This window comes from Lutra lutra, chromosome 1 (genome assembly GCF_902655055.1).
Source record: "Lutra lutra chromosome 1, mLutLut1.2, whole genome shotgun sequence".
Lineage (NCBI taxonomy): Eukaryota > Metazoa > Chordata > Mammalia > Carnivora > Mustelidae > Lutra > Lutra lutra.
Window position 1 is genome coordinate 2,946,852 of NC_062278.1, and position 14,621 is coordinate 2,961,472.

General features: G+C 53.0%; 1 protein-coding gene across 2 annotated transcripts; it reads right to left on the reverse strand.

The window, feature by feature from the left end:
• Positions 1 to 2,138: 2,138 nt before the first annotated feature.
• NDUFV3 (NADH:ubiquinone oxidoreductase subunit V3) lies at positions 2,139 to 14,572 on the reverse strand. Of its 2 annotated transcripts, XM_047719270.1 has the most exons (4): positions 14,428 to 14,572; positions 13,250 to 13,370; positions 4,740 to 5,849; positions 2,139 to 2,688 (listed from the first exon to the last, which is right to left on the reverse strand). In XM_047719270.1, exons 1-4 carry the CDS (start codon positions 14,473 to 14,475, stop codon positions 2,525 to 2,527), a joined length of 1,443 nt encoding a protein of 480 aa, XP_047575226.1. In that variant the 5' UTR covers positions 14,476 to 14,572; the 3' UTR covers positions 2,139 to 2,524. The 2 variants fall into 2 exon arrangements, with proteins under 2 accessions (XP_047575226.1, XP_047575234.1); XM_047719278.1 differs by lacking the exon at positions 4,740 to 5,849 and having other exon boundaries at positions 14,428 to 14,571.
• Positions 14,573 to 14,621: the final 49 nt, after the last annotated feature.

Consider the following 14,621-nt stretch of genomic DNA (forward strand, 5'->3'; position numbering starts at 1 on the left):
AGCCAAGAATGGGTTTGCCATTTTTAAAGGTTGTAAGAACAAGACGTGGGACAGTGACTACACAGGGCAAACCTCAAAGAACCCCCCTCCGGCCCTTCACAGAAAGCCTGACGGCTCACGTGGCTTTGCATTGTTTGCATGTCGTACGTCGGGCCCGTTCTAGAAACATCTGGCTGCCTCCCACGTGCAGGGTGTGGGGCCGCGGCCAGATGGGCTGCGTGGCGAGCTGGGAGCGGAGGAGCACGTCGCTGGGTCCTGGGTGCTGGCTGAGACCGGCAGGAGAGAACGCCGACCATTCAGACAGAAGCCCGTGCTTGGAGGCAGAACCAGACGAGCCGCACAAGCATCTGCTGGTTTTCGGTTATTAAGCAGCTGCCGGGCAACGTCAGGACCAGAATTCCGCATGAGCAAGGGCTGGACTTCCTCGTAGTCCAGGGTATTTCCTGTGACAGGTGGAAGAGAGCAGGCGTCCGGGAAGATGCCACCGTTCCGGTGACAGGGAAAATACAAAAGGGAATGGAATCATTATCTTATTCCACTTGAACCTATTAAACGGGTTTAAAAGCCTTGTGGAGGGGTGCCTGGGCGGCTCGGTCGGTTGAGCAAAGGCTTCTTGGCTTCAGCTCAGGTCATGATCTCAGGGTCATGGGATCGAGCCCTCACTGCCCCTGCCCCTGCCCCATCGGGCTCCACGCTCAGTGGGAGACTGAGATTCTCTCCCTCTGCCCCTCCCCCTGCTCACTCGTGCTAGCTCTCAGTAAAATCTTAAATAATAAAAAATGAAAAGTATATTAAAAAAAATTAAAACCCTTGTGGAAACTGAAGCAACACCAACGTTTGTGGATCCCACGTGAGTCATCAGACCGGTTTCTGGAAATCCCCCTTAAGGAAACAATACAAAACACAGCACAAGTGACAGTCACACAGACGATTCCGGCTGCGCTGAGAGCAGGGGGACGAGCAAGGATCCAAAAACTGCAGCGCGGGCAGGTGTGGCGCTGCTAGAGGACACACCATGGCGGGTCCTGCACACACAGCCGTGGCCAGCACCCCTTGTGTTGGCTCTCAAGCCTTTTTGGAGGTTGGGGGAGAAGGAGCCAACTCCCGGAGAGACTGGAAAATAACCAGCGAAGAACTTCATGCAGGGGCACCCGGGTGGCTCAGTGGGTTAAGCCTCTGCCTTCGGCTCAGGTCATGATCCCAGGGTCCTGGGATCGAGCCCCACATCGGGCGCTCTGCTCAGCGGGGAGCCTGCTTCCTCCTCTCTCTCTGCCTGCCTCTCTGCCTACTTGTGATAAATAAAATCTTTAAAAAAAAAAGATTTTATTTATTTATTTGACAGACAGAGATCACAAGTAGGCAGAGAGGCAGGCAGAGAGAGAGGAGGAAGCAGGCTCCCCGCTGAGCAGAGCGCCCGATGTGGGGCTCGATCCCAGGACCCTGGGATCATGACCTGAGCCGAAGGCAGAGGCTTAACCCACTGAGCCACCCAGGCGCCCCCCACAATCGTAGTTTTCAATGCCGGTGTTCTCACCTGGACGAGCTCGAGAAATGCGGGATTAGAGAAAAGTGAACTGTAATTTACAGACACTGTGTTGTTCACTGTGCACCGAAAAGGCCAAGGACCAGAATTCAGACGAAGCGACGTATCGTCCAGGAGTCCGGGCCCATTGACAGCCGCCGTGTGAGAACAAAGCGAACCACTAGAATGATAGGGATTCGAGGTGGGGCGGCGGGGGGGTCCCCTTCAGGCGGAGCTGAGCCGCCCTAACAAACGGGCCCACCTCCCATAACTGCCTCGGAGTAACCTCACAGGACGGGACTCTCCCCCAGGAGACGGTTTATTTTGTCCCCACCGGGCGCGGGCGCAGAGACACCGCCCACCGCCACCCAAGTCCCTCCACACTACTGGCACACCAGGCGTGAGTGACGCTACCATGAGTGCTAGAAGGCCCCGTGACTGACCCAGAAACCCTCTGTAGCCTGAAGAGCCCAGAGTCGGCCGTGGCCATCGGGGGCAGAGCTGCTCCGCCAGACCCCACGAAACCAACCTCCGTCCCCAACCCCCCCGCTGAACACATCCCCGAGCTGACAGCCTATGCCCGACGCAGGTGAACAAAAGGCTTCTGTTCCTTCTCTAATACTGAAGCGCTGTAACTCAGTGTTTATTTTCTTTGCAGTACAGTGGTTAGGACCAGCAGAACTCCTAGTCTGGCTTTCCCAAGAACCAGGTCTGCCAAACTCGAAGGTATCACTACATTCACCAGCGCCGAGCTGGTGAGACAGACTAACGACAGACCAGGGAGCAGACACAGCGGATCGCAGCGATGCAAGGTGCCTACGACTCTCTGAGGCTACGGCTCACGGGCAAACCCCGTGTACAGATGCGCCTGCACGCACAGCTGCACGAAGAGCCGCGAATTCGCTGTTCGCCGCCAACGGACACGGATCACGCACGGCATGGCCGGAGCGGGTTTTATTCTGCTGCCCAGACACCGGAAGCTTTCTTCTGTCAAGGGGGCGCTCAGTGGCGAGGGGACTCCCGTCCGGAAGAGGGCTGGGGCATCCTGAACTTGGACAGGTCCAGGTTGAGGTCTAAGAAGGTGTACGGGGTGTAGTCATGGTGCTGGAGGTTCCTGTACGTGGTGTTATCGAACGGCTCGGCGGGGCTGGCGGCTTGAGCGGGCTCTGCGGGGGGGAAAGCAAGACCTGTGAGGACACGGGACACAAGGGCCTCCGCGGGCGCACCCAGCACTCCTCACACACCCTGCCTGAAATAAATGGTCCAAACAGAAAAGCCTGTGAAAGCAACAGGGTCTTCAGAAGCAAAATAAAGGAACGAGCTGAAAATGTTTCCAAAAACACACCCGCTTCCCAATGGGACGCTTGCGAGTCATTAACACCCGACTTCGTAGAACTCTGAAAATGCCTACGGCTACGGGGTCACCTTCAGGCCACTTAAAGACGCAGGAAAAACCCCAGATCCGTCAGAGAGCGGTCTCCTCTCAAACCAGCAGCAGGGAAAACTGTTCCGAAGCGAGCCTAAGAATCGTCAGACTCTGTTTTAACGACACAACCACCAGCTCGTGGGGGGTGGAAATGACGTGTCGAGTTTTCAACTTTTTCTGAAAAAGTTGTTGGTATACTGTAGATTCAGACTAAAATATATAAACTGGAAACTCTATTTCTTTCTGTGGAGAATGTCTGGTCATCCTAGAAGTCAAAGTGTGTGGTTGAAGCAAAGGAAACGCAGCCTTTCCTGGCCCGGGGCCAGGCGGTGTCAGAGGGCAGAGGTGTGGCTCTCGGGGGGCTGCGGGTGGCGTGCCTACCGGTCCTGGACTTCTGCCAATGGGGCTCTCCCAACTTCCACCTGGGGGGCACGGAAAAGGACCTAAATAGATTCCCTACTTGGATTCATAGCAAATGTTTTGTTTTTCATGTGTTCAGTTGCATTAAACAAAAACAATGTCTTATTCAGACCTGACACCTTTTCAATCTCGAGAAGAGCCTCCCGATGCGTGTAGGGACATCTTCAGAGCAGATACACGGATGGTGCTAACTGAAGGGAAATGTGGGTTCAGAAAACTCGTGTGAAAATCAAGCCCGCCAGAGGGCAAGGGGCCAGGCGGCGGGGGCAGGAACACCGCCCAGGGGCACCTGCAAGTGGGCCATGCTCCAGGGCAGCGTCGGCCTCAGCCTCCGAAGGGCATAAGGAATGCAGGAAAAAGAACACGTCCGTAAAAAATCAGAAGGGAACGGTTTCCAAAGTCGTTTGCAATGTGCAAACCCTGTCGTCATCCTAAAGGCCTGGGCATCGCCCTGCAGTTTACAGCAGAAGGACTGAAGCAGTGTGGTTCCTGACGCCTTGACCAGTCTGGCAAGCGCGGGCACTTCTGTAGATTAACGAAAGAGGGAGAAAACGGAGGGAAGAAAAGCCATAAATTCTGTCCACACGGCACAACCAGTAACAACAATGACCACACAGCGGACATGAGGCGAGAGGGGCGGCTTTAGGAAGACCAGAGTGCAAACAGGAAGGGGCCGCGGCTGTTAGTGATGCATTTTACAGACATTCTGCGGAGCCTGGCTCTGCGCCCGGAGCCCTCCCTGCCTGCCTGCCTTGACCCAGCGACAGCACGAGCTCTCCGCACGTCAGTACGCCGCCACACGGTAGCCAAAAGGAACAAAATACTAAGCATTATGACAGCGAAAGAGCCCTTCATGAAAGTTCAGTATGGGAAAACAGAACAGCCCACTGTGTTTTGGGTAAACCAGAGAAGGAAGCATCATCCTGGGGAAAGAAGGCGGAAGCTGCTCCGGGCGCGCCCGGGCCGCTCACCGCTCACTGAGTTGGCCCCAAACCCGGCTTGCCCCTCAGGCCTAAGGAATGGGAAGGCACCGCTCCCTGGAGGCCCGCCCCACAGGGCGAGCACGGCCCACCGGAGTCCCCCAGACCCCTTCCACGGAGAAGAGGCTCTGCAAGTCAAGGTCAAGGGAAAGGACGTTAAACAGCTGGGGAGGGGTGGGGGGGGCCAGAAATGACCCAGGCCTCCCGCCTCCCCTTCCGCCTAAATGCAAAGTGCCCCGGGGCTGTGCCAATTCCATAGTCCTCTGCTTATCTGAGACCCGGCCCGGGGCCCACTGCTACCGCAGACACTTCTTCACACCGCCTGGGCCTCCAGCGGCCCGCCACCCGCACGGGAAAAGAGGTTCTCGAGAGAGCAGAGGTCAAGGTATACCCTGTGTGTCGTCCCGCTCTGCCGGGCCAGGCGCCGACGCCGTCTCGTCCTTTCCCTCGAGCTCCAGGCCTGCCGGCTTCCCATGCTGTACTGGTGGTACCTGGTCTCCCAGTGTCTCCTCTGGAGCCTGCAGGACTCCTCCCATTATCTGCTCTCCAGAACCTTCCCTGGCGACCGGGGGAAACGCCCCCTCCCCATCGCGTTCCAGGACCTGTTTCTCCAAACGCCCATCTCTGGTCTCAGGAGGTGCCTGCAGCTGCCCCGCTGCTCTGCTCGCTTCCAACGACGACACAGGGCTGCCAGCCGGCTGTGTAGACAAGCCTGACGTCGTGGGCGCAGGTGTGGGGCTGCCAGCCGGCTGTGTAGACAAGCCTGACTTCGCATGGTCAGGTGAGGCTTTTTTAACTTCCAGTGGTTTGGGACTTTCTTTATCTTTCTCACTTGATCTAAGTATTTTTCCCATTTGTTTCTCCTTTACGTTTTGCTTCATCAACTCCTTATCTGCTTGCAACCTGGGTGCTGTGGTTTTCAGTTTGGTGTCTTTTCTGTTCTCTAATGGCTTCACAGGGGCCCCTTTCTTCTTTGCCTGCCGGGGCCTCTCTGGAGGGCTCAGGTCTGGCTGTCCCTGCTCGGACCGGGTCTTTTCTTTGGTGGAAGCTGCGATTTTGGGGGCTCCGCTTTCAAGCGAACGGGAGGCCTGCGGTTTGGGAAGGCCTCCTCTGCCCCTGCTTGTCACCGGAGGGTCAACTGTGGAGCCGCCGCCCTCCTCATCAGACTCCGAGTCAGAGGAGCTCGACGACGAGGACGACGAGGACGAGGAACCATCTGTACCTCCCCTGTTCTCCTGAACAGCTCTGGAATCCGAACCCTCTTTTCTGAATGGAGGCATAACTTTTTGAGGAAACTCTACCAAAGTCTTTCTTGACAAAAACTCTGGAACCCCTTCATCTGTGAATAGCACGCTATCCTCAGGACTGGGGCGAGGGCTAGCTACCCTCCCGCCCGGATTCACAACTGATGGGTAAGAACTGGGTGAAGACAAGTTTTTAGACAATTCAGCTGCTGCTGGGGTGGCTAGTAGCTTGCCCCTCTCCTTTGGTTCCACTACATCTAGGAAATGGCATAAAGAGGAATATTATTTTCAATAATTTGTAAAACAATCTAAATTTATCAGTAAGTCAAAGACATTTCATTACTAACAACTTGTTATCATAATATTTTCAACATAATCAGCCTCAGAAATGTTCCAGGGGAACGCATTCTTAGGTCAAAGCCAAGCCACGTGATGGGGAACAGTAAGACACAAAGATTTTTCTTCGCAGCTGAAATATTTAAAAACAGGGATTTTTACCAACAGAAGTAACAAACTTGTCTCCACTTTTCACAATAAGAACTTCTTTGATGATAATTTCACCCAAATTTCAAATGGTTAAACTATAAAGATATTTCCAAATGACTACTGAGGGTTTTAGAAATGGGTAATTTCTTATCTTTAAAAAACTGATGGTTCTCAAATGTTAAGAAAGTCATCCACAGTGGATGAGCCCGAACTTTCTGGGAAAAAATGCCCCCCCCCAATCATGGGACACTTGGGTGGCTCAGTGGGTTAAGCCTCTGCCTACAGCTCAGGTCATGATCTCAGGGTCCTGGGATCGAGCCCCACATCAGGCTCTCTGTTCAGCAGGGAGCCTGTTTCCCCCACCCCTCTCTGCTTCCCTCTCTGCCTACTTGTGATCACTGTCTGTCAAATAAATAAAATCTTAAAAAACAAAAACAAAAACCAGGACAGGGACAAGCACCTGGTTTGCATTTGGGTGTGTGCATGCAAGTGCGTGTGCGTGTGTGTGTGTGAATGCTGGGGGGGGGGGGGGTGACAGGGTGGGGAGAACGTCATTCAAATGAGCGTGCCCCACGGAGAAGAGAAGTCCTTCAAAATCACAAGTCATCTGGGGACTTCCTTGGCCACAGAAAAGTATTACACAACCGAAAAGGTCTAAAATAACTTGGTGCGTCTATCATTGGAAACAACAAGTTCTGAGCTGGGGGGTGCGGGAGGAGACAGGGTAAGTGTGAATGTAAAACCCTTGCGTTCTGTAGAGTCCGTCATTAAAAATATAAGATTGCTAGTACGCTGATCAGAACCAACTTCATTCAATTTTCTCGGGTAGTAAATCTTTTCTAACCACAGAAATTTGAAGAAAAACATAAGACAAGTGTTGTAAGTTACAACTACTTTCCAAATCTAAAGCAAAACTTAAAGATACTCGGCAGCGGAGCAGACGCCAGATGCAGCGACTTTGTTCTCAGGTGCCAGAGTCTCTCCCATCCTAAAGAGCCCTCGACCCTCCCCTCTCAAGTGGAAAGAAGCATAGTCCCGCCTTTACTGCCTTCCCAGTACCCACAGCGGCTTCTCACTGTGCTCTGGGCTCTGGGACCTACACATGACAGGAGGACAGGAAATGCAGAAAATGGAGGAATAACCACAAATCGGAAACGGGCCACCGAGAAGAAAGCGGGCGCGTTAAGGGCTTGATGGCCCAGCCAGAGCAGATGGTGGCGGCTCACGCCCACACCCTGCACCACCACCCCTCCAGCCCCCGCATCCCCACGGCAGCCACCACTGGCCCCTCGGCCAGCACCAGCTCTGCCGCCTCCACGCGCGGCCGGCCCAGGGTCTGTATCCCGAATGCCCTGACTCTCAGAACACACACAGAGCTCTGGGACCACATTCAACACAAAAACGAGGCAAAGAAGGGGTGCCTGGGGGGCTCGGCTGTCAAGTGTCTGCCTTCGGCTCAGGTCATGATCCTGAGGGGTCCTGGGATCGAGCCCCGTGTCATGTCCCCTGCTCGGCGGGAAAACTACTTCTCCCTCTCCCACTCCCCCTGCTTGTCTTCCCTCTCTCGCTGTCAAATAAATAAATAAGTCTTAAAAAAAAATTAGGCAAAGGAGGGTATGCACACTTGAACTCTCTCTAGACTGTACCTAAATCAGCTCAGAAACTTCTAGTGGCCCCCACACCCACTAGCCTAAATTTTCCTTTTTTAAAATTTTATTTATTTATTTGACAGACAGAGATCACAAGTAGGCAGAGCAGCAGGCAGAGAGAGAGAGAGGGGGAAGCAGGCTCCCTGCTAAGCCGAGCCCGATGCGGGGCTCGATCCCAGGACCCAGCTGGGAGCATGACCTGAGCCGAAGGCAGAAGCTTTAACGCACTGAGCCACCCAGGCGCCCCTAAATTTTCTAAGTATGAAAAGTTACGTTAAAATAGGGAGTATCGGGGCGCCTGGGTGGCTCAGTGGGTTAAGCCGCTGCCTTCGGCTCAGGTCATGATCTCAGGGTCCTGGGATCGAGTCCCACATAGGGCTCTCTGCTCGGCAGGAAGCCTGCTTCCCTCTCTCTCTCTGCCTGCCTCTCTGCCTACTTGTGATCTCTCTCTGTCAAATAAATAAATAAAATCTTAAAAAAAAAATAAAATAGGGAGTATCTTAAACTGCTTTGAATAGAAAAGTTACAACACCTGAATCTTCCAAAATGTTGTTGTGGGGATTTAAAAAATTGCAAATTAAGTTATCAAAATTACATTGTAGGTTGGTTTATCGTCTACTGAAAATGGAAAGAAAATTTCAAATGGGATCAACAGTGGTATCGCTTAGAAACTGAAAAGGAAATTTCTATAGTATGAAATAAAAATGTGTTAAGGTGTCTTTTTAAAAAAATTTTATTTATTTATTTGACAGACAGAGATCACAAGCAGGCAGAGAGGCAGGCAGAGAGAGAGGAGGAAGCAGGCTCCCTGCTGAGCAGAGAGCCTGAAGCAGGACTCGATCCCAGGACTCTGGGATCATGACCCAAGCTGAAGGCAGAGGCTTTAACCCACTGAGCCACCCAGGCACACCATTAAGGTGTCTTATATTCATGCTAAAATTATTGGAAGAATTCCACAGAAAGGCCAAGAGACTAAAATAAAGTATTGCATTTTGCATTTTTAAAAAGTATTTTATGGGGGCGCCTGGGTGGCTCAGGGGGTTAAGCCTCTGCCTTCGGCTCTGGTCATGATCTCAGGGTCCTGGGATCGAGCCCTGCATCGGGCTCTCTGCTCTTCGGGGAGACTGCTTCCTCCTCTCTCTCTCTCTGCCTGCCTCTCTGCTTACTTGTAATCTCTCTCTGCCAAATAAATAAATAAAATCCTTAAAAAAAATAACATAAAAAAATAAAAAATATGTTATGCATTTGAGAGAGAGAGAGCGCGCACACACAAGAGAGTGCGAGCTGGGGGGACAGGCAGAGGGAAAGGGAGAAGTGGACTCCCTGCTGAGAAAGAAGCCTGATGTGGGGACTGGATCCCAGGACCCCGAGATCATGACCTGAGCCAAAGGCAGATGCTTCACTGACTGAGCCACCCAGGTGCCCCTGCATTTTGCTTTTCAATGAGCTGATTTCTGACCTAGTGCAGCACAGGGCCGGGGTCCGCTTGGGACTCAGAAGGAAGTTGCCACAGGGGTCCGGAGTTGCCACTAAGAGCCACTATTCCGGAGACCGCACTCCGCCGTGCAGTGCAGAATGTCACTGGAAGAAAGCCGTCCCGTGTAGAGGACCGACGGCTCTCACCTTATGACCCTACTGGCTTGTTCTCATGAAACCTCTATCTGGAGGCAGGAAGCCCATACGCTGAGCGTTCTAGTTTGATGCTGACCTTCCTTGACAAACATAGGAAAGCGCATCGCTCCCTAACTCTAGCCAGGGAGGCCCAGCACAGGCCAGGGATGTCCGCGGACTGTTTCCACTGTCAGAGACCAGATAAACGACCACAGCAGCCTACACACAGTAAAGGTCTACGAGCTCTAGCAACAGCACCGAGAGAAGTCCTACTGCTTCTCTATCTCCTCTCAAAACGGAACCTGTCCTTCCCCAATCTCTTTTCTACTCATGAAAAATGAGGGCATGACCTTCAAGTTTTTAGTGGTCTCCCTATCAAAGCCTTTTTTTTTTTTTAAGTTTTTATTTTTAAATAATCTCTACGTCCAACGTGGGGCTCGAACTTACAACCCTGAGATCAAGACCTGCGCGCGCCCCCGACCGAGCCAGTTGGGCACCCCCAGTGGTCTCCTTGTTAGAGGCAAAAATGACTATTACTGGGGCGCCTGGGTGGCTCAGTGGTTAAAGCCTCTGCCTTCGGCTCAGGTCATGATCCCAGGGTCCTGGGATCGAGCCCCGCATCGGGCTCTCTGCTCAGCGGGGAGCCTGCTTCCTCCTCCCTCTCTCTGCCTGCCTCTCCGCCTACTTGTGATTTCTGTCAAATAAATAAATAAAATCTTTTAAAAAAAAATGACTATTACTGTTTGAAGTGGATTAGCTCCGTCGGAATTCTTCTGTACCTTCTCACTCGGTCACAGAACTAATCTTGGCCACAGAGCACACTCAAAAACAAACACGTTTCCACAACTGCTACTCAAATTTTATATGCTAATTAAAACTTTTCCTTTTGTACACGTACAGGGCTATAAAGTTGGGGTTTTTTTTAATGAATACCTGAGAATTTAGATTTTTTTTTTTTTTCAGAGGCAGAACAGCACAGCGATGAACAGTACAGACAGTGGGGCCTTACTGGCTGGGTTCACGTCCGACTCCACCACTGCCCTATGTGGGACCTTGGGCAGCTCACGGACCTCTTCCCGCCTTGACTCTGTCGTCTATACCGCAGGGACAGTAACAGTGTCCACTCACAGGGTGCTGGGGACCAGACGAGAGATTGTATGGAGTGCTGGGGACAGTGCCTGGCACCTGGTTAGGAATAAATACAGCAAAGCCCTATTTCCGGAGAGTCCTCACTTTTCAAACTGAAGTAAGGACTGGAAATGGATGATTAACTCTGGCTTCCTGAGAGATTCTTTACAGTGACGCAGGAGTTATTAAGTCAACACTGACTGAGGCAAAACCCAGCTAGTGCCTGCATTCAAAGGAACATCAAAGCCGGGGAGCCCGGTGGTTCTGCGGGACGGGGGACCTACAAGAAGACCCTGGACTTGGGCATCTGTGCTGGCGGCCCCCCTCGGGAAGGACGCGTGGGCCACAAGAAGCTGGCGCTCCAGACGCAGTGAGCCAGAAGGCGCTGTCACCCCAGGGTCCTGCCTCTGAGGCAGACCCTTTGACTAGAGATGCGACCCCAAGGGTGGGCGCTTGGGGCCCAGTCTGCATGCAGGCAACTTCCGTTGGAGCGCCCGAAGCCACGGATGGACAGGGCTCCAAGCTGGCTAAGTGCCCCGCAAGAAGAGCCTCTACGGGGCGCCAACTACTGACACTCTGGCAGACGCAGAGACCTGCACACGTCCATTCAGAAGCATATCTTTCTTTTTCCTCACGCATGGATGAGAGATCTTTAAATTATGGGACACAAACGTGCTGCGCGTTATCACCTCCCGCTGGCCCTGCTCGGGCAGGGAGGCTCTGCGTCCAGGGCTGGGAACGACACAGGCCGGAGCCCAACTCCCAGCTCGGTGCTCCCTTCTCGTAACTGCACCCAGAACCGTCCCAAGACCCAGCACCCATCCCGCTCACATATCCCTTAGCCCAGTGCCATGAACCTAGGACGGAGGAGCGCAGATACAGGACTAGAAGCCACCACAGGCAGCGATAACCTAAGTCGAGATGAAACTTATCATCGGTGCGCACTGACAGACACCGAACACGTGCCAGGCATAGTGCAGAATCGAACTGACATTCCAGCTGTAAACGTCTTTTAGGAGGGATCATGGTGCTGTGGTTTTGCTAAAAAGGGGAAAAAAAGGATACTGGGTTTAAAACTGGACTGAGTTAAACGGAACAGAACATTCTGGATTAAACAGAATTTGCCTGAGCTGCCATCCAGAAGGGGTGTTTCCTCAGCCAACATCGACAGGGCAGGAAAGGCAGCTGGGGGCCAGCACACCCAACAATGGGCCAATATTTTAAATGCTGCCAATGGTTCTGTGTGCCTACTAAGGAGGAACAAAGCAAAAACTAACTAAGCACTTTCAAATACTCAAACTGAGGAAATGGAAAACAATGAAAATAAGACCAACTCAGATGATCATTCCAAACCACATATAAAGGTCTGCAGAGACTACAATATACATCTTTAATTTTTTTAAGATTTTAAGTAATCTCTACACCCAGTGTGGGGCCCAAACTCACAACCTGGAGATCGAGTTTTACGCTCCACTGACTGAGCCAGTCAGGTGTCCCTATAATCAGTTATTGGCAATGAACAGGCATTACAAAAGAAAATTACCGGAAGTATTTACAATATACTGTTGCCTCTTCCATTTTCCTTCCACGAGGATATGCTACATCGTGTTTGGGAGGAGAAAAAAGTAAAAACCAGCAATCAGTCAAAATGACTATGGAAACAGCTGGACACAGATCAGACCTGGAGCTTCATCAAAGTAAGTTGTAATGGAAAATGGTGCTTGTCCTTAACTCCCTCTCCATGGTCATAAAAGGATGCTTGCAACCCTGGACCATGGCCAACCAAAGTCTGAGTTTCAGAGACACTGAGAAAAGCCCCAACTGGGGGAAGAAAACCCAGGTGGGTTTCTGAGCTGCCACGGGACTGTGGGATCTGTACTTGGGCCATCTCAATGCCCCAGCCTTCGCACTTTGCACTCCTTGCTACGTGTTAGAGTATGGCTCTTAAGAAACACAGGCAGAGGGGCGCCTGGGTGGCTCAGTGGGTTAAAGCCTCTGCCTTCGGCTCGGGTCATGACCCCACGTCCGTCAGGGCTCTCTGCTCAGCAGGGAGTCTGCTTCCTCCTCTGACTGCCTCTCTGCCTGCTTGCAATCTCTGTCTGTCAAATAAATAAATAAATAATTTAAAAAAAGGGACGTCTGGGTGGCTCAGTTGGTTGGATGACTGCCTTCGGCTCGGGTCATGATCCCGGAGTCCCGGGATCGAGTCCCGCATCGGGCTCCCAGCTCCACGGGGAGTCTGCTTCTCCCTCTGACTTTCTCTTCGCTCATGCTCTCTCTCACTGCCTTTCTCTCAATAAATAAATAAAAATCTTAAAAAAAAAAAAAATTAAAAAAAAAAACAAAAAAAACAAAAAACAAACACAGGCAGAACTGGTTCGGGGCTAAATATTGGGTCAAACACTGTTACATGTCTGATGTGTTTGGGCTAAAATCCATCACAGATCTTACATCTGATTATAATCTGGACACTGCTAGACATGAATCAGGGGCTCCTGGGTGGCTCAGTGGGTTAAAGCCTCTGCCTTCGGCTCAGGTCATGATCCCGGGGTCCTGGGATCAAGCCCCGCATCGGGCTCTCTGTTCAGCGGGGAGCCTGCTTCCCCTCTCTCTCTGCCTGCCTCTCTGACCACTTGTGATCTCTGTTAAGTAAATTTTAAAAAATCTTAAAAAAAAAAAGAAATGAAGAATCACATCACGTAGTAGAACTTCTCATGCTTGGAAAGTAGGCTGCTTTATTTACTCTGCATTCTCTTTCCCTTAGAACATCATTAAAATCTTACTTTTTGGTGGACTTTGCCTCTTGGAATTCGGCGGCAGTCCCTTTTCGGTCTTCCCTGATTCTGCAGAGAGGGAAACCGTGGAAGCAAGTCCTCGACACACTCGTGCTTCTAGCAGCACAGTCTGAGAGAAGAACGAACAGATACAGACATTTTAGAGTAAAGCCATTCGGAAGCTGCGCGACACAGAAATACTACGTGTCATTACTAGCCATTCACATGGTCTATTTCTCACAGTTATTACAATTTCCAAAACATGTGTATTACGGAAATTTTGGAAAATACCAAAAAAACTGTAAGAAACCCCCCCCACAGGACAGTCGTTATTAACTACGTAACTGCGAGAAAAGCCAAGACAGAGCTGCTCCCGGGTACACTGTGCTGTAGCCCCGATCACCTACCAACCCACAAAGTACTGATTCTTCCTGTAAAACGCTCTCCTACGCCTAGAGCGCTAAGCAGAAGAGACGCCGTCCGGCTGTCGCTCACGCGTACGCGAGTGACCACCACTTCCGAACCGCTTACAGGGCGAGCGGCGACCGCCTAGCGAACCGGCAAGCACTGGGCGCACAGCCCGCGCGGCCGAGCGCTCTTCCCGAAGCCGGCGCGGAGGGGCTGCCTCTGCTGTGCGCGCGAAGGTAAACGCGTGTCCTACGTTCACGACCGCAAGCAGGGCCGTGTACGCGGCCGCGCAAACAATCGCTCGGAACCTGGGGCCTCCGGGGCTCGACAGCGGACCCTGAAGCCGAACCCCGCCACCTGCACTGAACCGTCCGCGCTTTCCTAAGAGCCGCCACGATTGTAAGTCCCGGGAGGCGGCCTTATTTCTACCCGGCAAGAACGCCCTCGTCCCTTCCCGTCCTCACAGGCGGGGTCAGGCAGGCGGGCGCCCCCGGAGGCCCGGTGCGTCACCCGCGGAGCCAGGCCCCTCCGAGCTCCCTCCTCCCCTCTGCGGCCTGAACACGAGGTCAAGACCCTGTCCTCAACGGTCCCGACGCCGGGGGCTTCCCGGGGGATCGTGGTCCGCCGAGGGGCTGGGGCCCGGCTAGTGCCCGCCCCAGCGGCCGCCCCCGGGCCCGCGCCCTCCCCTGAACCCGGGAGGCGGGTCAGCGGCCAGCAGGAAGGCTGGGGATGGCCCTGGCCCCACATGGGCCCCCGCCGCCGGCCCGGCTCCCCTGTACCTTCAGCGCCGCGGACGGTCCTCGCCGCAGCAGAAGAGAGGCCGCCATGACGGGGACACCGGGAAGGACCTGGCGAGGGCCGGAGGAGCCGGAGGTCGCGCCGGGACTGACGTCACCGCGGCGCGCGCACCACCGGCGAGGTCCCGCCCTCAGGGCCGAAGGCGCCAATCACAGGGAGGCACGGGGGCGGGGCC

Coding starts and splice junctions, on each gene's coding strand:
- NDUFV3 (XM_047719270.1), bottom strand. CDS start 14,475: ATGGCGGCCTCTCTTCTGCTGCGGCGAGGACCGTCCGCGGCGCTGAAG. Junction 13,371..14,427: donor GACCGTCCGCGGCGCTGAAG/GTACAGGGGAGC, acceptor TTCTTCTCTCAG/ACTGTGCTGCTAGAAGCACG. Junction 5,850..13,249: donor GAGGCAAAGTCCACCAAAAA/GTAAGATTTTAA, acceptor GCCATTTCCTAG/ATGTAGTGGAACCAAAGGAG.